This window comes from Carcharodon carcharias, chromosome 28 (genome assembly GCF_017639515.1).
Source record: "Carcharodon carcharias isolate sCarCar2 chromosome 28, sCarCar2.pri, whole genome shotgun sequence".
Lineage (NCBI taxonomy): Eukaryota > Metazoa > Chordata > Chondrichthyes > Lamniformes > Lamnidae > Carcharodon > Carcharodon carcharias.
The window spans coordinates 21,693,246-21,719,545 of record NC_054494.1 but is presented as its reverse complement, the minus strand read 5'-3'; the positions used below and the strand labels follow the sequence as shown (position 1 = coordinate 21,719,545).

At 39.2% G+C, this 26,300-nt stretch overlaps 1 protein-coding gene across 2 annotated transcripts in view; it reads left to right on the top strand.

Annotated features, from left to right (window-relative positions):
• The window catches only part of kat6b (K(lysine) acetyltransferase 6B), a 170,908-nt gene that overhangs the window by 108,687 nt on the left and 35,921 nt on the right, over positions 1-26,300 (top strand). For both annotated transcript variants that reach the window (XM_041176216.1, XM_041176217.1), the window contains exons 9-11: positions 15,600-15,715; positions 18,812-18,953; positions 19,989-20,150. In XM_041176216.1, the coding sequence (XP_041032150.1) occupies positions 15,600-15,715; positions 18,812-18,953; positions 19,989-20,150 (420 nt within the window). The remainder of the gene's footprint in view (positions 1-15,599; positions 15,716-18,811; positions 18,954-19,988; positions 20,151-26,300) is intronic.

The window sequence follows — 26,300 nt, the reverse complement described above, 5'->3', positions numbered from 1 at the left end:
ATTTTGTGAAGTTTTAGAACTATAAATAACCTCCATACATTTTCATTCACCAGTGTTTATTTCAATCTCTAGTTTTTTATCAAATATGAGAAGTGTTTTCATATTGAGACTTCATTTTTCTAAGATGTTTTACATTTTCAGTCAGCTTCCACTTGAGCCTTCTCATATTATAAAGCCTGGTAAGGCCAGCCCATGTTATGATTTTTGCTCTCGTATAGAAAGCATAATTACTTCAAGTCAAATAGTTGAAAAATGCAGAACAATGTGCGCAGATTTTTTCTCAGACCACTTCTGTGTAGCAGTATTGTTGCCATTATGTACTTCATAACAGTATTTTACTTTGGTTTGTGCTGTAACATTTTTTTTGTGTTTTTTTTTAAATCTGTTCTGAGCTCATGCACTTAGCCTGATCAATTTGTGTCCTGGGTTTCTGATTTTATAATTAATTTACAGGTTTAGTTTTTTTTTTAGTTATTGTGATTTCTTTGCTACATCAACCCAGAAGAGTAATACAAATACAAGATGATAGGAGTGAATTAAATTGTTCCTCTAGACTCTTCCAAAATGCACAGAAAAGCACAATTTTAGTTGTCAACCAGAGCAATTAAACAAACCAACATGTGTCAGGTCTGGTCTGAGTTTCTTGCCATCTGAATTCAACTGTGATATTAACATAGCTGGACTCTGAGGATTGTTTTGCCTAATGGGTGAGCGGTATTGATTCTGTCAAACACTTTCAGCTCAAAACAGGTACAAAAATAATAGTCAAATGTAAATTTGGTTAAATACTGTTTGTTTTTCATTATTTATGGAATTTGCCAAGTCTCTGATCTTTTTCCTTATCTATTTATATCAGTTACAATCTCCATTCTTCACGCAATCTTATCGTCTCTTCTGCTGATAATTCCACATTACATTTATTTCTTTAAGATTGTATACCTCAGTGTGCACGTGTGCACAGTCTCCTCCCAAAACGCAGTAACAAAATCTCTACATCTTGATGTCAGTTCAACTGGGGAAGAAAAGCTTGGTTTCTTTCAATTCCTCAAAGACATAGCTTATTCTTGTCACTTTCAAGCCTACCCAATTTTTCCTTATTGCTTCGATATGTATCAACATTATTAGCCTTACTACTATCTTTGACTTTAGTGGAATTTCCACATCTGCATTCATAAGGCTGCTTCCAGAATATTCCATTTCCACTTCCTTGTCAAACACTTATTATCCCTTCAACACTTTGAAACACTATACAGGATTTTTTACACTTCTGTTTATGCTTTAAATTGGGACTGTAGTGGTCCGGTATTATACAACCAGTTAAAAAAAAAATGATTACTACTGAATTAGCATTGTCATGATTTTTGGGCAGTTTGTCAGCTTGGCTACAGGCGAGAGCCTCAAAGGTATGTGCAAATCAGGGTCAAATGAAGAAGCGCCAATAGCATTTTCCCCTCTTTTCACGTTTCTACTACCACTTCCTACTCCCTTCCACCCACCATCAAAACTAGCAGTTGGAAGGTGCCTATTTTCTTCAGTTATTCAAAAGAATCCCTACTGCTGCTCAGTAAAGCTACACAAAGCTTTAAGAGATATTTTATTTACATTTGTTTGTGTCTTTGCACCTTGGATGATTTCAAAGTGCTTGTAATCGCCATTATGTGTCTGGATTCTGATATTGCTGATTCCCCGCCCTGACTTGGAAATGTATCGCAGTTCCTTCAGTGTCACTGGGTCAAAGTTCCTGGAACTCACTTCCTAACAGCACTGTGGGTGTACCCACGCCACGTGGACTGCAGCGGTTCAAGTAGGCAGCTCGCCAACACCTTCTCAAGGGCAACTAGAGATGGGCAATAAATGCTGGCCCAAACAACGACACCCACATCCCATGAATGAATTTTTAAAAATTGTTGACATTGCACTTATTTCTTCATGGGATCATTCTGGGAATCCCACTCTGGTGAAAACAAGCAGGAAGATGAAGCAGAGCAACTGGTTTAAGACCTAATAGAATGAAACATGGTTTTGGAAATGCTGTAGCACCTCCTTATTTACTTTTATATGCTTGCTTCTCATCCACCTACAAAGAGGGCTACCTTCCTAATGTATACTTGTTTTAAAAGCAGTTCACCTGCTGCATCGGAGAACCTTGGGACCCTGCTGCAGGTCATGTCACTTATTCCTGCACATTCTCATTTGTCTGTGTTCTTTGCAAATATAGGCTCTCCTTTATAGTGCAGCAACAGGTCTTTAGGATGTGGTCGTTATCCAGGAATTCTGGACTCCTCATTGGCTGTGTGAAAATGTGTGGGGCCTCACACCAACAACTCCACATGGCTCTGCAGATGTCTCTCTCACCACCGATTTACATACAAAACCTAAGAATGGCGAAGACTACCCTACCCCCACTATTTAGGATGTCTTTTCTAACATCTCTCACATCTCTCTTAAAATCCTGGGCAAGATACAAAAATACTTTTTGCTGTTGACTGAGTGATTGAACTTTTCATCTTGAGCTTACCACCTCTTCGTTACAACCTATCTTAATTTTCTCTCTATTATTACCAGTATTGTCAATTCACCTCTAAACCTTTCGGGGCTCCAAATGCATAGGGCAGAATTTTGCCCTTGGTGTGGGGGGGGCGGTCAGGAAGTCGACTGTCGCCTGCGATCGGCAGCGCTCCACGATTTGATACGCGAGCGACAGTGCTACCTGTGCAGGCGGGGAGAGGAGGGCGAGCAGGCCTAGCGTGAATTTCGCGCATGCACACGAGAGAGCGCTGAATAATCATGGAACTGCCTCGGAGATGAGAGATTTTTTAAAATATAAAGAACAGAAAAATGTCCCCTTATGTGACTCTCACATGTGCAGGGACATGTTTTAATTAAAAAATAAAGTTTTTATTATATTTGTATGTTTGTATTTGCTTTTGGAAACCTCATCCGCCCGTGAATTAGGTTTCCAAAATAATGCAAAGGCCGCTTGACCTTTTTGCCTGCCCACCAACTGTTAGGTTGAACAGACAGTGAAAAATTAAAGTCAATTGATAACTTATTGGCCTTAGTAGGTCTTTTAATTGTCGGCAGGCGCATTGCCAGCTCTGGTGCATGCCCGTCGACTGAACTGTCGCACAACTGCGCAATGACATCGACACGCTCAGCCAACGTCATCGCGTGCCATTTCAAACTTGGTTGGGTCTGGTGCACGCCCGTTCGCCAAGCTAAAAACTCTGGCCATAGTTATACTTCCTGCAATGCAGAAAAGAAGAACAGCATATGTCAGCCATGGCATCAGGTCCCACCTCAGAGACTTGAGCACTTTTTTTAGGCTGACATGGCAGTGCAGTTCTTGAGGGAGTGCTGCACTAACAGAGGTACTGTCTCTTGGCCAAGGTTTCAGATTGTGAACCTGTTCCCTTGGGTGGATGTATAAGATCCCGTGGCACAGGTTAAAGAGGTATATGGGAGTTCTCACTGGCATCTTGACCAATACTTATCACTGGACCAACAGGACTAAAAAAACAGATTATCTAGTCATTTTCACATTCCTCTTTGTGGGATCTTGCTCTGTGTAAATTGGTTGCTGTGTTTCTTACAGCACAACAATGACTACTCTTAAAAGTACTTCATCAGTATGTCCTGAGTTTATGAAAGGTGCTATGTAGGTGCACATTCGTTGCTGCTCTTTCAATATGTTCAAATCAAGACTTAATAACATAGTTTCTCATTCTAACTCTTTTCTAGGTACTCAAAATGATGGAACTCTTGATCTTGATATTTCCTTCCTCCTTAAAATCTTCAGGCCAAGGGACACAAGTTTGAATTCAGTTAATTATTATTTTGATTTATCTATGTTTTTCACCCTTCTTATTCTTCCGGTCTGGTGATGTTCTGCACCGTTGAGCTTGGTCCTTTTCCCTGGTTTCTCTGTTTTAAAAAGAACCTGCTTGAATAGTGGTTGCCAGTCAAAAATTACCTTTTTCAAATGATCTAATCAGAATCCTTGTCAGTGCGTATCTCAATAGCAAATGACCACATTCACCACCCAAAAAAGACTCCCCTAAAATCTCATTTTTGTCAATTTTCACCCTTGAATACTGTGGCCAGAATTTTTCCGTTGGGGGCGGGGCCTGCTCGCCAACGCGGGATGATGTCGGGAGGAACCCCCGACATCATCCCTCCCCATTTAAATACTCAGGAAGGCGGGCAGACGGCGAAATCAGCTGTCTGTCCGCCAACCTGTCAATGGCCAATTGAGGCCATTGACAGGATAATTAAGCCAATTAAAGGCCCTGCCCATCCAACCTTAAGGCTGGCGGGCAGGCCAGGAGTCCCAGCGGGCTTCTGAAAAAACATGAAACCTCATCCACTAGCGGGATGAGGTCTCATGTCTGTTTTAAAAAACTTTAATAAACTTTATGTGATATTTATTAACATGTCCCATCTCGTGTGACATTGTCACATGAGGGGAAATGTTAATTATTTTTTTATTTTTCTATTTTTTAAGTTTCTAAAATTTTCTGTGCTCTCTCTGAGACAGCACTTAGTCTCAAGGAGCTGTGTGCTCTTTCACACGCATGCATGAAAGAGCGCACTTTGACAGTACGGAATCCCTCCTCCCCACCCACCCCCCTCCACCTAGGAAGTGCATAGCGCTTCCCGTTCGGTGGCCCGCCCACTCAAAATGGCAGTGGGGCCAGTTTCGGTGGCAGCAATCAGCTGCCCGCCCGCCACCGAGCTGGTGGAGCCCGCCTGTCCATTAAGGGCAAAATTCTGCCCTGTGTCAAGAACTTATCTAATGTTACAATGGTAGAGCCATTTGAAATTCAAAGTTGTTGATGGTTGTGCTACTTTAATATTGTTTGGTTCTTGTAGTTCTGCATATGGACTGCCAAGAAGCCCTATAATACGGCCTGGAGTTTCATCTGCATGTGCACTAGAGAGACATGGAACATAAATAGAAACCGACCATGTGGCTTAAAAAATTGTGGAATTCTGGGTGTTTCAGAAGTTGTTGAATTACAGAATAACTGCAATATCTCCCAAGTCACCTTAATTTTTTTTGCGTCTGTCAAATCTTTGTCCAAAAGAATTTCTGTGCAAAAGCTAGCCATCCCTCAACTCCCAGATGTAAGTATCCTCCAATTGTGTGGAAGGCTCTCAATAGCAGGAAAGAAAGTCATTCTTCTGTGTTTAAATACAAATTTTTTGACTGTTCATGAAAAGGGACATCCTCATGGTTTTTTGCTGTGTATTTTCTGCTTTGTTGAGTGATTTTTGTGGTAGAAATATGAGTCATATTAAAATTTGAAAAGGTTCCCCAGTTGCAGGTTCAATGAGTTGATACTTATATTTCTTCAAGTTTAAAAATTACTCTGTCGGTTTGTTGCTTTCCTTGGGTTCCAATTACTTACACTGACTTGCAATCATTTTAGGCTTGGACCCTGTCTAATGAGTCCAGGAGGATAATTTGACATCAGCAAAATGGATCCAACGGTTGCGCCCAAGAAGGAAACTTTGGTGTTATGTGTTTCCTGGTAAAACATCCAGTAATTTTCTGCCAAGAATAGCAATGTATAATTCAGCGTGCTGATCTTTTAATCCAATTGATTTCTGCTTCATGATATGAGCTCCCTTCTAGACTAATGCTGAAGCCAAGTTCTGTTACTATATGCCAAGCAAATATATGATATAATGATGGAATAATTTGAAGTTATTATCTATAAATCCCTGTGGTTGCAGCAAGCCTTACGGTCTTGTTTTTGTAATTGAAACTGACAGTCTGAGAATAGTCTTTTCTGCTCGCGAGCTTGTAAGCTTACTACTCCTGTAAGGGTTTGTCTAAGAATTTTTACCTATTTTGCCACATAAAATTTCAAGGCATAATAACAGCAAAATCTTCTATTTTTGTGTACATTTCCCTTTTTTTAATAAGCTAACAATATTTGATTTTGAATGTCAGCTGACCCTTCTGAGGTTATTGTTTTGTTTCTTCCAGTCAGCAGTCAAACTCTTCCATTATGTTGGTGGAATAACTGAGTAATTCTTAAATTTATGCTGAATGTTAACATTAATTTGTCAATCACATAAGCATTTGAAGGATTGGTATTGTCATGTGAATTGTCTGCCTAGAAAATAAACATTTGTTAGCTGTACAAATGGGGCGGATCTGGAGAATAAAATATAAATGAATAGCTATTAATTAGGATCAAGTTAATGCTGCTCTTGAATTACTGAAATGCAAAGTAGCATTGATAGTTACTGCCTTTGAGTTGTCCTTTAGTGCAGAAAACCTTATTTTCACTTAAATGGGCCATTTTATTTTCCTGAGGCTTTTCCTCATTCACTGCAGACTTCAATTTTTTCTCATTTCCCGGTCCTGATCTCAAAATCAGCTACAATAGTGTGCCCTCTACTTATGCTTATAACCATACTAAGTTATGCTAGTTTTCTAACTTCAAAGGACTTACACTTATCTTGAAATCAGGCAGCCTAAGCACCTGGGCACTGGTTCATTTCAGGGAAAGTCCTTTCTTACAGAATAACGTTACATGAAGTTTTCTCACAGATCAGAAGCATCATCAGTCAGATTGTGCAGCTCTCTTCACAACAATGTGTTGTACTCCCAGGTTAAAGAGGTGCCAAGAGTTGAGGGGATATGCAAGTTTTATTCATTTTTCACGGTCCTTAAGACTAGAGAATTGAAAACTCTGCTGGAAACAAAAACTTGAATAACCTTCCTTAGCTGAAATTCATTGTGATTTCCCTGACATTTTACCTAAAGGTCTCAGCGGTGGTGCCAGAGCTAAGCAATAAGATTTGTATACTTTAAATTGGCAAAGAAGTACCAAAAATAAGTCCTTTAGCTTATCCTTAACATTCAAGGTATTTGCCAAAATCTTTGCCTAATAATTGCCTATTATTGCTTCAATACTTGGCCCATTTACCCTTCATTAGATTGGCTTATGCAGGCCAGTCTGGGAGGTATCTGGGAAGACTATTCTTCAGATATGTAAACTAGCTTCCATTGGAAGTGGTCCTAGTGAGCCTGGAGAAACACAAGCCTTCTTAGAATGTCACTTTTCTTGGATGACTACATTCAAGACATGTTTCTCTGAAATGTAGGGGTAGTAGTTATCTTTGGGAGATCCAGCAAAAAGTAGCTGAAGCTCTGAACTTGATGATGGCCTTTAATTTTTGTGGTCTCACAGGAAGGTTATGAGACACTTAAAATTTAGTATAGCTGGGAAATGGTGGTGTTGTGGTAATGTCACTGACATAGTAATCCAGAGGTCCAAGTCAGTGCTCTGGGGCACACAGGTTCAAATCCCACCACAGCAGCTGGTGGAATTTAAATTCATTTAATAAATCTGGCACTGAAAGCTAGTCTGTTGTAAAAACCCATCTGGTTCACTTAGCCCTTTAGGGAAGGAAATCTGCTATACTTACCTGGTCTCGCCTACATGTGACTCCAAACCCACAGGAATGTGGTTGACTCTTAACTGCCCTCTGAACTGGCCCAGCAAGCCACTCACTTCAAGGGCAATTAGTGTACATACAAACATACGAATTAGGAGCAGGAGTAGGTAATTCGGCCCCTTGAGCCTGCTCTGCCATTCAATAAGATCATGGCAGATCTAATTGTAACCTCAATCCTACATTCCTGCCTACCCCGATAACTTTTAGCCCTTGTTAATCAAGAACCTATTGAGCATTCCCTTAAAAATATTCAAAGACTTTGCTTCCACCATCTTTTGAGGAAAAGAGTTCCAAATATTCATGACCCTCAGAGAAAACATTTCTCCTCATCTGTCTTAAATTAGTGACCCCTTATTTTTAAACAGTGACCCCCAATTCTAGATTCTCCCACAAAAGGAAACCTTTCCACATCCACTCTGTCAAGACTCCTCAGGATCTTAAAAGTTTGAATCAAGTCACCTCTTATTCTTCTAAACTCCAATGGATACAAGCCTAGCATGTCCAATCTTTCCTCATAAGACAACTTGCCCATTCTTGGTATTAGTTTAGTAAACCTTCTCTGAATTGCTTCTAATGCATTTACATCTTTCCTTAAATAAGGAGACCAATAGTGTACACTACTCCAGATGTGGTCCCACCAATACCCTGTACAACAATGTGGTTGACTTTTAAATGCCCTCTGAAATGGCCAAGCAAGCCACGCAGTTGTATCAAACCACTGAAAAGTCGAAAAGGAATGGAACTGGATGGACCACCCGGCATCGACCTAGGCACCAGAAAAGACAAAGGCAAACTCAGTCCTGTCAAACCTGCAAAGTCCTCTTGACTAACTTCTGGGGGCTAGTGCCAAAATTGGGAGAGTTGTCCCACAGACTAGACAAGCAACAGCCTGACATAGTTATACTCACGGAATCATACCTTACAGACCATGTCCCAGACACCACCATCACCATCCCTGGCTATGTCCTGTCCCATCAGCAGGACAGACCCAGCAGCGATGGCACCACAGTGGTATACAGAGAGGAGGGAGTCGTCCTGAGAGTCCTCGACATCGACTCCGAACCCCATGAAGCCTTATAGCATTAGATCAAAAATGGGCAAGGAAACTTCCTGCTGATTACCAGGTATCATGCCCTCCCCCCCCTGCTGATGAATCAGCACTCCTCCAGGAACACCACTTGAGGAAGCACTGAGGGTGGCAAGGCTGCAGAATGTACTTTGGGTGGGAGACTTCCATGTCCATCACCAAGAGTAGCTTGGTCACACCACTACTGACCGAGCTGGCCGAGTCCTAAAGGACATAACTGGGTTTGTGGCAGGTGGTGAGGGAACCAAAAAGAAGGAAAAACATACATGACCTAATCCTCACCAACCTGCCTGCTGCAGATGCATCTGTCCATGATGGTATCCGTAGGAGTGACCACCGCACAGTCCTTATGGAGACGAAGTCCTGTCTTTACATTGAGGATACCCACCACCATGTTGTGTGGCACTACCACCGTACTAAATAGGATAGATTTTGAACAGATCTAGCAACTCAAAACTGGGCATCCATGAGGCGCTGTGGGCATTCAACAGCAGCAGAATTGTACTTGACCACAATCTGTATCCCCAAGAAAACTCTATTAATGGTGAATGATAATGGGCTATACTGTAGAGGGTATACTTTAAAAATTGCTGCCTTCCGTTTCGTTTACTGCCCATTCTTTCTTCTCCAGAAAGGTCATCAGCTAGGTTATAATTTATTTTTCATATCTTGATATGTGAGTGATGCTGTGTTGAATGTAAAGCACCTGAACCCAAAGCCAATTCATTTGGCATCTCAGCGAGTAGTAACTGGCCTAACGGTATAAAATGCTAATCATTAAATCCATAAAAAGTTATTTGTCTAATTTTAGGATGCTTTTGAGATGGACATTGGCTCAGGAAAAACACAACAATATTGACAATTCAGCCACTATTCACCATGAATTCTCAATCTTCCATAAGAGTGAATTTCATGCAGAAAAGTTGTCTCCTTAGTCCAGTGAAGATGGAACACTTTGAAATAATAGACTTGTGACCAAAATTCTAGCTCATAGGAAAAAAGCAGGCACTTGGATAAGAAATTAGCTGAGTGACAGGAAACAGAGTAGTGATAAATGTTTGTTTTTTCAGATTGGAAGCAGGTTTGTAGTGGCATTCCCCAGGGGTCAGTGTTGGGACCCTTGCTCTTCCTGATATATATTAATGACCTAGACTGTGGTGCTCGGGGCATGATTTTAAAATTTGCAGATGATACAAAGAAAGGAAACGTCAACTGCAATGAGGATAGTCTTGAACTTCAAAAGGACATCGACATGATGGCAGTTTGGGCAGACAAGTGTCAGATGAAGCTCAATGCAGAAAAGTGTGAGGTGATTCATTTTGGCAGGAAGAGTATGGTGAGACAGTATAAAACAAAGGGAGAAATTCTAAAGGAGGTACAGGAACAGAGCGACCTTGGTGTATATGTTCATAAGTCATTGAAGATGGCAGGTCATGTTGAGAAAGCAGTTAATAAAGTATATAGTATCTTAGGCTTTATTAGCAGGGATATTGAGTACAAAAATCTTATTAAGAGAATCGAGGGTTATGGGGGAAAAGGCAGGAAAGTGGAGTTGAGGGTTATCAGATCAGCCGTGATCTCATTGAATGGCGGAGCAGACTCGATGGGCCGAATGGCCTACCTCTGCTCCTATGTCTCATGGTATTAAGAGTAAGGAGGTCATGTTGAACTTGTATCAGACACTAGGACTCATCTCGCGTACTGCGACGAGTTCTGGGTGCCAAACTTGAGGAAGGATGTGAAGGCATTGGAGAGAGTACAGAGAAGATTCACAAGAATGATTCCCGGGATAAAGAGCTATAGCTATGAGGATAGATTGGAGAGGTTAGGACTGTTTTCCTTGGTAAAAAGGCTGAGCAGAGATTTGATAGAGGTATTCAAGATCCTGAGGGGTATGGACAGGGTAAATAGTGAGAAATTGTTCCCACTCAAGGGTACGTCAAGAACTAGAGGGCACAGATTCAAAATAATTCACAAAAGGAATGAAAGTGTGTGAGGAAATAATTTTTCACCCAGAGGGTGGTTGGAGTCTGGAATAAAATTCCTAAGAGGGTGGTGGAGGTGGGTTCAATCGAGGTATTCCAAAGAGAATTGGAATGCTATCTGAAAAGAGAGAATGTGCAAGGTTACGGGTATAAGGCAGGGGAGTGGGACTAGGTAGAATGCTCTTTCAGAGAGCCAGTGCAGACTTGATGGGCCGAATGGGACTCATTTCTAAAAGACTGAATTGAAAAGCAGATAAGTTACATTAAACTTGTATTAAACCTTGGTTAGGCCACATTTGAAGTATTGTGAACAGTTCTGAGCTCTGTTGTGTAAAAAGGATATAGAAGCATTGGAGAAGATGTAAAAATGATTTACTAGGAATTTAGCAGATATGAAAGATTTTACCTGGTGGAAAAAGATTGGAGGTTGGGACTGTTCTCTTGAAAAGAAGAGAGGAATGAGGGATGACCTGATAGAGGACTTAAAGATTGTGAAAGGGTGTGGTAGGGTTGAAGTTGAGAAGTAATTTCCATTTATGAGTGGACCAGAACAAGAGGCTGTAAATTTAAGCAAGCCTTTTAACAATTCCAACAGGGGCTCAGGAGGAACAGCTTTACCTGGAGAGTGGTTAGAATGCTGAACTTGCTACCACAAAGAGTAATTCAGGTTACTAACATACCATAGATGTTGGCATATAAGTCGACCTTTGAAGCCCCAAAATCCCTCCTCAAATGGAGGTTAACTTACACCGTGTATAAAAGTGAACCGCTGGGATGGGTAGTCGCCATCCTTGTCATTCACCATGCAGGTCTGCTGTGTGTGAGTGTGTCTTAAACCTCTGTGCATCTTTGCAACATAGCTCAAACTGTCTGCTTGATCCCTTGTACCTAGTTGTCAGGTACTGATAAGTAAAACATGCATTTGTGGGTTGAAAAATTGAGGCTGGCTACTAATGCAAGTATTGCATCTCATTCCTGAAAAGGGGGTCAACTTATACGTTGAGTATATATAAGAACATGATTTTTGGGGTGGGGAAAAAAGGGTTGCCTTCCACATTGGGTCGACTTGTATGCCACAACCTATGGTAGATACAATTAAGGGGAAGCTGGATAAACACATGGGAGAACGGATTAGAAGAATATGTTGATGGGGTTAAAGGAAACTGGGTAGGCAGAGGCTTATGTGAGCATAAACACCTTTTTCCCCACCCCAAAAATCATGTTCTTATATATACTCGACGTATAAGTTGACCCCCTTTTCAGGAATGAGATGCAATACTTGCATTAGTAGCCAGCCTCAATTTTTCAACCCACAAATGCATGTTTTACTTATCAGTACCTGACAGCTGTTGGGCTGAATGATCTGTTTCTATGCTGTAGCATAGAAAATACCAGAAAAATACATGACTCTATGTACAAAATAACATTTTACTAACTCCTAGAAATGGAGAGTTCTAGCAACTTAGTGGCTTGCACATGCTAATTTTATTTTATTGTCTGGTGCTAGCAATCTCATTTTCCCAAGCACTTATTAGCTTATTATTTTATTTAAACACTGCAAGTAAAAGATCCTGATCATGTTCTTAAACTGTCTGACCTCTCGTTGAATGGATTGAAGATACGCACGAGAAAGATGTGGGAACGGGTAATCACGGTACATTCTGCAGAAAGATAGAGAGCCCTAAAGATTTACAGCATGCATAACATACCCATCCATGGTATATGGAGCATAACATGGTGACGCCCACTTCATCTCAATAAATGTTGTACTTGTTTCCAATGCCTGGAACATTCAGGTTTCGTGGCCAAATCAATTTATTCTATTAATTGTTTAAAAATATCAGTTTCTTTAATGTTGGCACAACAGTGTTCAATATGGAACGAGCTTGTAACTATTAAGGTTGAATTCGTGACAGAATTGAAATATGACCATTAAATTGCTAAATGTATAAAAGTCAGGATTATGAATTGATCAAATTGTTTTGCCTGCTCCACCATCAATTAAATCTAAAATGACTGCATAGAAATCAACTTTTTTCACACACAACTTAATACAGATGGATTTGTGTCATTGTTTAACTTTATTACATTCATTGTGTTGAATGTATTTGCAGCACCAGTTGAGAATATTGCTTGTTATATTTAAAATTGTAACTTTCTTTTGGGTTTCTCTGACTGGATGACAGCTCAATTCTGTTTTTTGTAAATAACTTTATATAATGAAATATCATTAATAAGTTGCATCGTTAAGTGTGTTAATGTACTTTGTTTCTACACTATAATGAGATTTACTGTTTATCCAGTATGAATTTTTCAACTCATGCTATTTGTTGCTTTCAGTTGGTTTAGAACATAAATTATTCAGAAGTTATTTCAGAATAATTACAATATTTAAGTTGTTCTGAAGAAGTAGGAAAAGATCGTGCTCAAAACTGAGGAAATTGCTATATCAAAAATGTTTGCAAATCTTGCAAAATATATGAACATGCATAAGGATTATCTTCAATTTTGTGTTGTTCATTAAACATTTTTAAAATAAGTAGTCTTTTTAAAATTAATTTATGGGATGTGGGTGTTGCTGGCTAGGCCAGCATTTATTGCCCATTCCTAATTGCCTTTGAGAAGTTAATGGTGGTGAGCTGCCTTTTTGAACTGCTGCAGTCCCTGTGTTATAGGTACACCCACAGTGCTGTTAGGGAGGGAGTTGCAGGATTTTGACCCAGCAACAGTGAAGGAACAGCGATACATTTCCAGGTCAGGATGATGAGTGGCTTGTAGGGGACTTCCAGGTAATGGTGTTCCCATGTATCTGCTGCCCTTGTCCTTCGAGATGGCAGCAGTCATGGGTTTGGAAGGTGCTGCTTAAGGAGCCTTGGTGAGTTGCTGCAGTGCATCTTGTAGATGCTATACGTGGCTGCCACCATTCAGCAGTCGTGGAGGGAGTGAATGTTTCATGGATGGGGTGCCAATCAAGCAGGCTGCTTTGTCCTGGATGGTGTCAAGCTTCTTGAGTGTTGGAATTGCACTCATCCAGCCAAGTGGAGAGCATTCCATCACACTTCTGACTTGTGCCTTGTCAGTGGTGGACAGGGTTTCGGGAGTCGGGAGGTGAGCTAGTCGCTGCAGGATTCCTAGCCTCTGACCTGCTCTTGTAGCCACAGCATATGGCTAGGCCAGTTCAGTTTCTGGTTAATGCTATGACCCCAGGATATTGATAATGGGGAATTCAGTGACGATAATGCCATTGAATGTCAAATGATTCTACTGAATCACTTACTAATGCTGATAATGTGGTTTAGAAAATGAAAGAGAAAATGAAGAAATTAGAATCGGAACTTGTATGCTGACTCAGCAATGAGAAGTAGATGGATGGAATATTGCATTCTTGCATTAGATTTTTCAGTCAAATTGACTGGGAACTGAGGACTGTGCTGTGCATTGTGTTGAACGTTATGAACACTTTGGAAGATTTTGTATTGGCCTAAATTTTAAATTTATATGCTTTATTTTCTATGATTCTAACAACGTGCTCGTGTGACATCAAATTGTAGATGAGACTGAACTTTCTCCAATTGATCATTTTAAAAACTAAAGTTGTCATATTTGACTGCTTCCAAAACTCGGTGATACAAACATATGAAAATAACTGGCAGCAAAAGACCATTTAGTCCATCAAGCCTGCCCCACACAGTCATGATGTCTGAAGCAGTGTGGTTAGACACTCCCTCCTCACAAGCAACCACATTATTATCTGAGATACACAAAAAAAGAAATTTAAAATCCATGGTCTTGCACAAAGACAAAATGGCATGTTGTGTTTTATATTCAGTAGCCCTGTTCATAAAACCTAATGGTCTAATTGAAATTGGTCATGAATCTTTGGAGAATTATAACGCCAAGATCCTTTTCTCTCTCAACTGATTTGAATTCTGTTCTGTGTAAAATGTAAGTATCGTTGGTGTTGGTCCTGTCCAAATGTTTAACCCTGTACTTATCCAGATTAAATGTCATTTGCCAGAGTTAAACATTTCTCAGTCCATCTAAATCAGCTTGCAGAAAAGTGTTCTCCACAGTCTAAAATGCACATGTTTTCATTGTCATCCACAAGATTGTAGTTAATTTTCCTAACACCTATATCTAAAGTATCTATGCTGGTGGCAACATTTTCATAACCTTTTTTTACACTCTTCACACAATGTGATACTGTGTTAAAATCCTCAGTAATATTTGATACTGCTGTTGTTTTTGTTGTTGGTCCCAGATGCCAAGCTGTTACCATAATGGCTTAATTCCTCAGCAAAACGACTGTAATCATTTTTGGAACATAACATTGTAACAGTGTGTCTTTACCCCTGTGGTGCAACTGTTGAGAATAGACCAAAAAGTAGTTCTCACTTCCAATCTTCAATATTTCTTCATTGTACTAATTTAGAAACTATGTACTGCAATAAAAACAGGATAGATCATGGTATCTCATTGTCTTTACTTTGCTGAAATATAACTTAAATCAATACAATGGGCTGTGTAACCTATTTGCAGAACAAAAGGAAAGCAAGTACTTATTTAGATATATTGTGATCATTTTTTTTTCTTGCTGATGGGGAAACGCTGTTTTAAGTGATGTTCCGAAATTAAGTTTTCAGTATTTAATTTATTCGTGCAAGACCAATACCACTGAGAAGCCACAACCATCTTTACAAGTTATCTAGAATTTATGACCATTGATCAAGGAAAATGCTTTCTTTTTAATTTAAAAAATACATTTTCATCTCAAATTTGCATTCTGAAATTAAGTTTTTAAACCAGTATTTGTATAAAGACATAGTCTGATATTAAAAATAGAATGTATAAATTGCTAATCTTGAGTTAAGTATATAGGAAAATTAGCATTTTGGAGAAGAGCGATAGCTGTATTTGAATTTGTTGAATAAGGTTTTCTCCCCCAAATATGAATATTTATGAAAATCGAAAATCTTTGAGTGTAAGTTGGCTTATTCTGGATATTTTTACAACTAATTTATTTTCTTTAATCTTGCTGATTTACTCAACAGAAAACAGGAATTATTACTACTGTTGACCCACATGGTCGGTACCCATCTGTAATTGAATTTGGGAAATATGAAGTCCATACTTGGTATTCTTCACCATATCCACAGGAATATGCGAGGTAATATACCATGCAATATATTCTGTTTTTGAACCTGTGGGATGTTTCATATGTGTATTGATGAAGTTTTGTTATTAATACAACTTTGTTTTCTCAACTGAAGGCGAGTACCTAATAACGTGCACTGTATGTCTTTCTAATGTATTATATTAGTTGCACATTCTTTAAATAATGCCAGTATTTCATTGCGCAGTGCCCTTAATTTTAGTTGTAATAATATTCAGTTCATTTTACTGAAGTGTGATTGTCTTGCATTATGTTCACTTAATAAATGTGCTGAAATAGTTTTATGTAAATCAGTTTTATGCATTAGTAAAGCCAAATGGGAAGTGCCCAAAACAGGATTTAAGCCCAATTAGTTTGGTGGACTAACAATAAAATATCAATATATTAAATCTATCAAAAGGCTGTACATTATTGCTGAAAAAAAGGGACATGTCAAAGCTTTTCATCTTGCAATCATCAGGACACTTCGCACTAGTGACGTTGACTAACTGTTAACTGCTAAGCATCTGGCCATACATGACTTGCATATTGATAACAATGCTGTGTGCATGTGCTCAATTGACATTGCTAGCCTATTCACAAATATTCCACTTAAGGAAGCCATAGATATGTGCGCTCAGCAACATATCATGGTGATCTAGATCCAACACCATTGTGTGAATCAGTATTCATTGAGCTTATGAGCTCGGCAACTCATGCAGTTGGGTTCAGTTTTAATGAGACCATGTATGCCCAAATGCTGTCAAGGGATCCCCCCGGCCCACCTCTTGCAAACATCTTTGTTGGTTCCATGAGAAATGTACCTTCGATGGAATAACACCTAACTTCCTATCCCTCACATATTTCCGATAAGTAGCTGATACTTTTGCTATATTTAAATCTGCAGCTGCATGTAATAATTTCCTTACATGTCTTAATGGGCTCCATCCTGTGCTCAAATTCACCTTTGAAATGGAGCAGTCAAATGAACTCCCCTTCCTTGAAGTGATAGTTGTAAAATCTGCCAGGGGTTCTCTACCATGGTCTACCATAAGCCTACCTGCACTGGTCAATATACGTCTTGGGATTCCTACAGCTCCACACACTATAAGATTGGTCTTATCGGCAACCTTGTAAATAGGGCCAGATCCATTTGTTCATCATGCAAGTTGATGCTGTAATAGGCCACATCAAAGGCATCCTGTGGGATGATGGCTACCCTGATCAGATCGTTTTGCGCTGTGTATCACGTAAACTCATGAACGCACCTAAGGCCATCACTTTTGGCCCCAAAAAAGTGACTAATTTATGAGATTATTTGGAAGGGATAAGTATCTCAAAAATTGGAGCAACAGTTGAAGCTGGCTGATTCTCGCTGCTATTAAGCAGTAGCAACACGAGTGGTATTCCCCACTGACAGGATGCTGCTGTCAAGTCAAAAAGACATTCTGCTCATCACATAGATGAGTAATGTAGTATATGAATTTCAGTGCCAATGTAATGCTAGGTATGTAGGCCATACTTCCCAAAGACTGGTGGGTTGTACCAAACATCATGTCCTAGCCACTGTTTGCAATGGGCAAGATATAGATTGTACCTAACCAGCCAGTGCTTACAAAATTCAAAACAGTGTCCAACATTAGATGTGATTCTGCGATTGGACAATATTTGCTAAATAATCCTCAGAGTGCTAAGATTTGAGCTGGCAACCGATTTAAGATTGTCAGTCAGACTCACAATGTGTGTACTGGAAGCTACATATATTAATACACAGGGGCCCTGTTCTTTGCAAACAGAACATATCAGGAAGATATGCCTATCGCTGCCCGCCTTTCCAGTTTCACCTGCTCCACCCCCTTAAACAGTATAAATTTCATCACATTTCTACCTCTCTTTAGCTCTGAAGTGTCATATAGACGCGAAACGTTAACTCCGTTTCTTTCTTCACCAGTGCTTTCAGACCTGCTGAGTTTTCCAGCATTTTCTGTTTTTATTTCAGATTTCCAGCATCTGCAGTATTTTGCTTTTATTTAAGAGCATTTACACACATTGCACCTTTTCCAGCTAAACAAAATAAGTGACAGCCATTTGCTGGTTCATTCCTCAGGGCAATGGCTTGACCAATCAGGATCAAGCTGACTGGTTTAAATTTTAAACAATGCTTGGCAGTTAACTGTTAGTCACCATCACTGGTGCATTCTCCATGGCAACGCTTCTACCAATCATGAGTCCACTTGCCAAGGAATCAGCACTCTCTTCAAATACAGTATGAATTGTTGTTTTCCCCTTTATATTGGTATTCTTCCGTAGTGTCCTGATGGGTGCAAAACAAAAAGCTTTGACGTGTCTTTCTTTCAGCTGTACATTATATTTCATTAGCTTCAATATTCAAAATCTTACTGTACACTGCTGTCTTCTAGCTACATATAGCTAAATAAACAATTCCAAAATTAAGCACATGGCATGTGTTCAGGATAGCGCCACACATTTCTTTGCAAAGTTGAAATGTGGCTTCAGGCATCTGGGAATAACCATGATATCCAGATTTGGAATTATATACAGAAGAAGTTGTTCTCACCCCTTTTCTCTCTCTACCCATGTCATGAGATGTACTGATCTTGATAGAACAGTCTGCCAGTGCTACTACTCAAAAAAGACAAGCATATTAGTGAGTAATGTGCTGCCTTGTCTCCAAATGCTGCTTATAGGAGCCATGGAACAACAATTCTAGAATCTTCAAAAGCCAATCTCCACAAGTCCATCATAAAATTCTTCTGATACAATTTCAATTTTCAATTACTTGACTAAGATATGAAGACACTGCCAAATGTAAGATGTTACTTTGGTCAGTCAGCTGTAGTACGTTATGATTGTTTCTACTTGTCAAACCATATTTTGGCTTGGGGCCATTACAGAACAATGAGAATAAGTTGAAACTACATCAGAATTAATACATGTCTTGTTATTCAAATACTAAAATGGATACTAATTTATAAACTGTTTGCAGTCTGCTCACTCCTCACCATCTGAGTTACCATATTGACCAGTGATTTTTCCCGGTTTAGTGATCAGTAAGGCAGATGTAAATACTACTTGAAAACTTTTTTGCAGGCTACCAAAGCTTTACCTATGTGAATTTTGCCTGAAGTACATGAAGAGTCGGAACATTTTGCAGAGGCATACAAAGAAATGTGGCTGGTACCACCCACCTGCTAATGAAATATACCGAAAAAATGACCTGTCTGTGTTTGAGGTAGGGTGGATCTTAAGTTACAAGTCTTGCTCCAATCAATTAGTAAACTGCATACAATTCCCATTTGTGATTTAGGTTTATATTACAAACTGTTCTAATATCAAATTCAAACAAGATGCTGCTGGGTAGTTATATGTCTGTATGAATAGCATTTTGGTTGTCACTAATTCAGTAAATCCATATAACACAATCCATTTCTTTACTAGTTCACTTCACCTATGAGAAGCAGATATATTTTTATTAATAGACAGCAAAATTCCATTTGAAATTTTAGAGTTAATCAAAATAAAATTGAAATAAACTCAAATAATTCACCTACAGTTTCATAATGTATGGCTACTGAAGTTTTTATTTCAATTTAAGGTCACTTAATTTGATCCCTTCAGTAAGACCATGTTTATACTAGTACATTAGTATTGATTCAAAGTCTTAAAAAATGGCAGTGTGAATTTGACTAGTTGACTCTGAAGAGAAGCTGAACGAGATATCCCAAAGAAGGGAGTTTTATCTCTCTTTGCTTTAGAGTTACAACAGGCCATTACTCCAGGCTTACTCCACAACATTTAGCATGGGTTCACAATGCACCAACGCTGCTTGTAATGCACAGGTGCCCCAAGATTGATATGTTGCATCCATTAAAAAGCTATAATTGGGTCTTTCTGTCCGATGATTGAGATCATTGAATACTCTGTTTTGTACTCTTTTGACTTTGTGTACGATGTATGTTTATGCTGCCCAAAATTTCAAATTTTGTAGTTTGTACACAACTGTCCCTTCTAAGTAGACTATAAGTGAAAAAACATCAAAAACAGTTTTTGACACGTTGAATTGAGAAGCAATACTTGCTTGTGGACCAGTAAAGATAATTATATGGTAATGATTCTAACCTGTAGCAACTTTGTTTTTATCAGAGTAACTGATGTCATGGTGTATATCCATTGTGGGTTTTACTTATTTACATTTAAACAAGATTTAGCTTCTTTGTATTGCAAATGAAAGAGAATGTGTTTATTACACTTTTAATTCTATTCACAGGTTGATGGAAATATCAGCAAGATCTATTGCCAAAACCTCTGCCTATTAGCCAAGCTTTTTCTGGACCATAAGACTCTTTACTATGACGTTGAACCATTTCTTTTCTATGTGTTGACTAAAAATGATGAAAAAGGATGTCATCTTGTTGGGTACTTTTCCAAGGTAAGTGCTCCAGCTGTAAAGTGTAGAGAGAAACAGCCTTTTGTTCCTTACTGATTTTACATTAGCATGAAAAGAGCAAAGGGTTAGATCCCTGTGATGTTAGTCAAAATATTCAATGAGATTCTATGTTCTGTGTCATTGATATTGATGACATTTGACCCTGTATTATAAAACAGTTGTTTTTAACATGCTCATTTTGCTGTATTCCCCTATAATTTAGTTTTTTTCAACCCTTTTTGCTATATTCTGCAAATGAATCACAAAAGGCTAACATACAAGTTCAGCAGGTAATAGGGAAGGCAAATGGAATGTTGGCCTTTATTTCAAAGGGAATGGAGGATAACAACAGCGATGTCTTGCTAAAACTATACAAGGCATTAATTAGACTACACCTAGAATACTGTGAACAGTTTTAGTCCCCTTATCTAAGGAAAGATATACTGGCTTTGGAGGCAGTCCAGAGAAGGTTCACTAAGTTGATCCCGGGTATGGAGGGATTTTTTTTATGAGGAGAGGCTGAGTAGGTTGGGCCTGTACTCAATGGAGTTTAGTAGAATGAGAGACAACCTTAGGGGGCTTGACAGGGTAGATGCTGAGAGGTTGTTTCCCTTTGTGGGAGAATCTAGGACCAGAGGGCATAATCTCAGTGTAAGGGGTCGCCATTTAAGGGAGAGATGAGGAGGAATAATTTCTCTGCTGGTAGTGAATCTGTGGAAATCTTTACTACAGAGGGCTGTAGAGGCTGGGTCGTTAAGTATATTCAAGGCTGAGGTAGCCAGATTTTTAATCAGTAGGGGAATCAAGGGTTCTGGGGAAAAGGCAGGAAAGTGGAGTTGAGGATTATCAGATCAGCCAAGATCTCATTGAATGGTGGAGCAGACTCAATGGGCCAAATGGTCTACTTCTCCTACATCTTCTGGTCTTATGGTCTGAATATTACTCCGGGAAGGAACTGAGGTTTGGGGTTACCTGGAAATCAGCTATAAATATTGACACATAGAATAGCGGTTCTCTAGCTAACGCAGCTAACCCAAAAAAAAGTTCTGTCATTGCTAATTATGCAGTAACAGAACAGCGCGTAGTGAGTGAAAAATTGCTCTATAATTGTAAGTTTTTAAACTAGTATAGTAAACTAGTGTAAACATAGTACAATGGAAATTGTAACCAGAGGACACTGATTTAAGGTGATTGGCGAAAGAAGCAATGGAAACATGAGGACTTTTTTAATGAAACAGGTAGTTGGGATCTAGAATGCACTGCCTGAGAGTGTGGTTGAAGCAGATTCAATTGAGGCTTTCAAAAGGGAATCATCTGAAGAGAAAAAAAAATTGCAAAGCTACAGGGATAAGATTGAGGAGTGGGACTATTAGTACCATTCTATAATATATGTTACGTTTAAAAGCATCATGTTAATGTTAATCCCAAATAATTAGTCACTTAAGTTAACTACATTAATTTGTTCATCAGTTAGGAAAACCTAACAATTACAATCCAGTGGACACACAAGGAAAGCTATCATGAAGCATCAGTCGACAAAAACCAACCAATTACTCATTTTTCCATAGCTATCAATCATGAACCAGCAATTACAGTAAAACAAACCAATCAAATCAAATCAACCAGACATATTTTCCTTTCTTTTGACTGCTGTGTTGTTTCCTGAGGGCAGAATTTTATGTCGTTTCCCCCCCCCCCAACTCACCGATTGGGTTTGCAAGTGGGTGGGACCTATAAAATTCCTTGAATGGCCTTCCCACTGTCCTCCTGCCCGTCCCAATCACTTAAGGACTGTTTCCCACCCAATTTTCAGGCTGGTGAGAGGAATCCAGCAGCAGTGGGAAATCTGGAAAGTGACTCTGCCCAGGCTTTGGGCAGGAAGGGGTGGTGCCTACATCAACAGGCTGCTTTTGACATTGGATGCTCCCCACCCTCGCCCCCCCTCCCCCAAACAATACCACATCCCCAGCCTCTTCACCAACACCCCCACATCCCCACTGCCCACCCTGCTGGCTTCACCTCTCCTACCCATCCTGAGACCGCCCCCCCCCCCTCCCACCAACTCCCACACTTACCTGGTCCTGGATTCCCAGACTTTAGATTCTGGCAACTACTTGTAGTCCCAGTCCTGTCCTCTGCAGCTTCTGGCATTGCCAGCCAATCTAGTCTGAGCAGCTCTCTGACTTCCTACTGAGTGAGGGGCAGAAGCCCCATCTCCAGCTAATTAACAACCAGTATTGGTTCAATACATTCTCCATTGATTCTTCGGGTGGCCAGGAGGGAAACACTACCATCTGAAAAATTCTTGCCACAGTTTAAAATGCCTAAGCCACCTTGTGTTCTCATGCTAGCAAACTTCACTAGCACTTATTATTCTCAGACTTGGTCCCCACTGTCTCCTAGGGTATGATTCCCCCAACTACTACATTTCACATAGCAATCCCAGAGCCCACCACCTTTGTTGCCTTTAATCCTGATATCCATCTTGGACCAACCCTGAATGATTAATTCGCAAAATGATTAAAATTAGTGAATAAACCAATTAGCTGGAAATCCAGTAAATCACATAACTTAATATAATAGTTCTGTTGAAATACTTTAAAATGCATTTTTCCTTTTGTGTAAATTTAGTATGGTTTTAGTAGAAACTATTCATATTCTTGGGTGAGGCAAACAGTATAGATGGGGGTGGTCCTTCACCTGAGTTGAGGTGATACTTATATACAAATAAACAGGATAAATAGGATAAAAGCAAAATACTGTGGATGTTGGAAATCTGAAACAAAAACTAAAAATGCTGGAAAAATTCAGCAGGTCTAACAGCATTTGTGGATAGAGAAACAGTTAACGTTTTGAGTCTGTATGACTTCTTCAGAAGGCAGTGGGAGGGGTTTCAAAATCGTAATGGAGGAGGAGGAGACACAAATGAAACAGAGCAGACCATCATCTAAGGATAATTAGGGAGAGTAGATTAAGCATTGTGAAGGATTACCTAATTTGTGTTTATATGAATGTAAGGAAAAAAAATAAGCTAACTGGGAGTTTCGGTGAAAAGAAATAAATGGACATAATCAGAGTAATAACTTTTGAAGGATAGTTTTATTCACTAGCACTTGAGTTTGGTCAACAAAAGTACCTGCTTGTGTTTTCCAGAGGTCAATATGTTATGGAGGATAGTTTCAAATCTAATCATCTGATTTTCTTGTGGAAAATGATAGATTTTATGTCTGCAAATATTGATACAGCTACACCTGTAGATTCAATTTGTGCATACCCATTATTTGTGCCTATTCCAGAATAAGTTATTACTTGGAAATTAGTTTATAAAAGCACTGTCAGGGAAAGGTGATGAAATATTAGATTCATGTAAATGGGTTTGGGTGTTGTAGTGACTGTTGGCTATTGTACTTGAATCCAAAACAACTGCTGTTGTCAACTTTGAAGTGAACCGAAAGGAACACCATGGTGACTGACTTTAATCAAAAATCTACAACCCAGTTATTAAGTGTTTGCTCCACACCTAGACCAAGATTGATGATGAAGTATAGAATACTTGTTCAATTTTCTTTTTATTTGAATCAGAGGTATGCAAATAAGATTCACAATTAAATGCTTATTATCCTATCATTTTTCAGTACTGGGTATAGTGGAACTATTTTTGTATTTGTGTATTACAGAATTTCAAAGTGAACCATTTAATTCATCTTGTGTTTAATTATGAGAAAGATGATTTGCTCTGGTCCTGGGTTAGTTCAGAAAGGATGGATTCAATCAGTCTCAGGACAACTCCTTTGTTTGTGTCAGAGGTGGTGTTAAGGAGATATAGAAGGGAATAAAAATTGTAAATATGCAGTATAGGCGAAGTACAACTGTCAGCATCTGTTGGCAGTAATTACCTTAATTGAGTGAGCATTTATGCATGTTTTCACAGACCAAAATCCACTTTTTCTCTTTTTTTCATCTTGTGTTGAAATGTTGCCTAGTGTATTAGAATGTACTAAAAAAGTATCCTTTTGTTCATAATTGCATTGCATAACTATATGCAATTTATTCAAAAATGTTCCAACTTGCAGGAGGCCTCAACAAAATGTAATGATGAGGGGATTTACTTACCTTTTCGAACCTAGCCCAGTTATGAATAACTCCCAGATTATCCACATGAATAGTCTGTTATAAATGTATCACCATATGAATGGATAAAATGTCTAGATTCATTCTTTAAATCTTACTTAAACCCTTTTAGTGACATTTTTACAATCCTGTTTGTGATCTTATGGTACTAAGCTTACTATTCTTTTCCAATTTCCTTGAATTTTTAAAAAATTAATTCTGCTCCTGCATATAGTGGCCCAGACTTTGCGATTATTATGACAATGAAACCGTTCACATTCATCATCATTACCCCTCCAAAACTGCCAGCGACCCCTCGTATCCACAGATACAGTAAAACATCGAAATCCTGAAGCTGCTGTCAGTAATTCTATCCTTTTCCATAGGGTGCACTGTTGAAGCCTCTGCCGATGGAACAGCACTGAACTGATGAAAAGTTCCTCCTTTATGCTTTAGTATCACTGTAGAAACTCCTGGAGCAGGATCTTCCAGTCAGCGAGCAGGGGCGGGGCCCGCTCGCTGACACGTAAAATGACACAGGATGACATCAGGTGGAACTCCCAACATCACCCCGCATCATCTCCATTTTCAGGTTGGCGGGGGTGCAGCCACCCACCAACCTGTCAATGGCCCATTGAGGCCATTGAGAAACTAATTAAAATCATTAATGGACCTGCCCATCCAACCTTAAGGGCAGGTCGGGAGCCCTGGTGGGCTTCAGAAATATCATGAAGCCTCATCCAGGGCAGGATAAGGTTTCATGAGGGTATTTAAAATTTTAATAAAGGTTTCAGTTAAAGTTATGGACATGTCACATGAGGGGACAGGTTAAGGAAATTTTTCTATCATTTATATTGCAAATTTTAATTTGGAGCCGATCTCCCTGAGGCAGCACTTAGCCTCAGGGAGATTAGTGCGTTCTTTCGTGCACTCCCGACTGAGAGAATCCCCCACCCCGCCCGCACAGGGAGCGCATAGTGCTTGCTGGCAGACATCACACCACATAAAATGGTGGCATGCCTGCTCCCGCACTCTTTCTTTTTTCCCTGAAAACGTTAAGTATGGTTAATAAGATATAACTGGGCTTTTAACAGCATACTAAATCACAACTACTTCTGAAGAACCTCTCTAACCCTGGAATACTAATTTTTCATTTTATGTACGGTCAAATTTTTCCATTATGACAATTCCATAGTTTTTTTAACATTAGTGTGTTTATATTTCAGATTCTAATGTGTATGTTCCAAGCTTTATTTTGCTCTCTGCAAAATTAATTAGAAGTGAAGAACAATCAGTACATTTTACTTCCTGGTTTGCTGTCCGAGAACTCTTCCATGTGATTGGTTGATTATTTTGTTTGATGATATCATTGCTGGATGCCTGGCGATCCCTGAGATCGCTAGATCTTTGTGGACAGCTTTTGTCAAGGTCAGCTGCACATGCCATTGCTTTGTCACTGGCTACAAAATTCCAGGCGCTTAATTGATTGTGATAACACTGCGCAATATAATCGTAGTTAATAACAATTCAGGTGGTAGATTGGTTCTCTGTTGGAAGGTATCAACTCTAGATTAACTAGATCAAGCAGCAATCCAGAGCAAGCTTGTGAAAGCTTAGAAAATAAATGTTGCAAAACCTAATGAGCACCTGTTTTCAATTAATAGACATTGACTATCAATTCAATAGCTTTTTGTCTCATTAAATCACTGGTTTCTAATTATAACATAGACTGTATTTAAGCATAAATAAATGATTTTGCTTTTATGCTCTAATTTTTAGCTATTTAATACAAATTTCCCCTTTTCCAATCTTTCCAATTTACACATCCTAGACCAGCTAAAATGGTAGAAGGGAGAAAGGTGGAATTGATTGGGAAGAGAAAGCAACGTTTTTGAAAGGTGATCAAGTTCTGTCGAAGGCATCCGGTGCGAATAATAAAGGCAATTTGTTAGCTAGGGAAAGGCAGGATAATTATTTAACTAAACAGGTAATTCAAGTTTAAATAGGGAAGCTGTCAGAAGCCTACTAAGATGGATGCTTTTC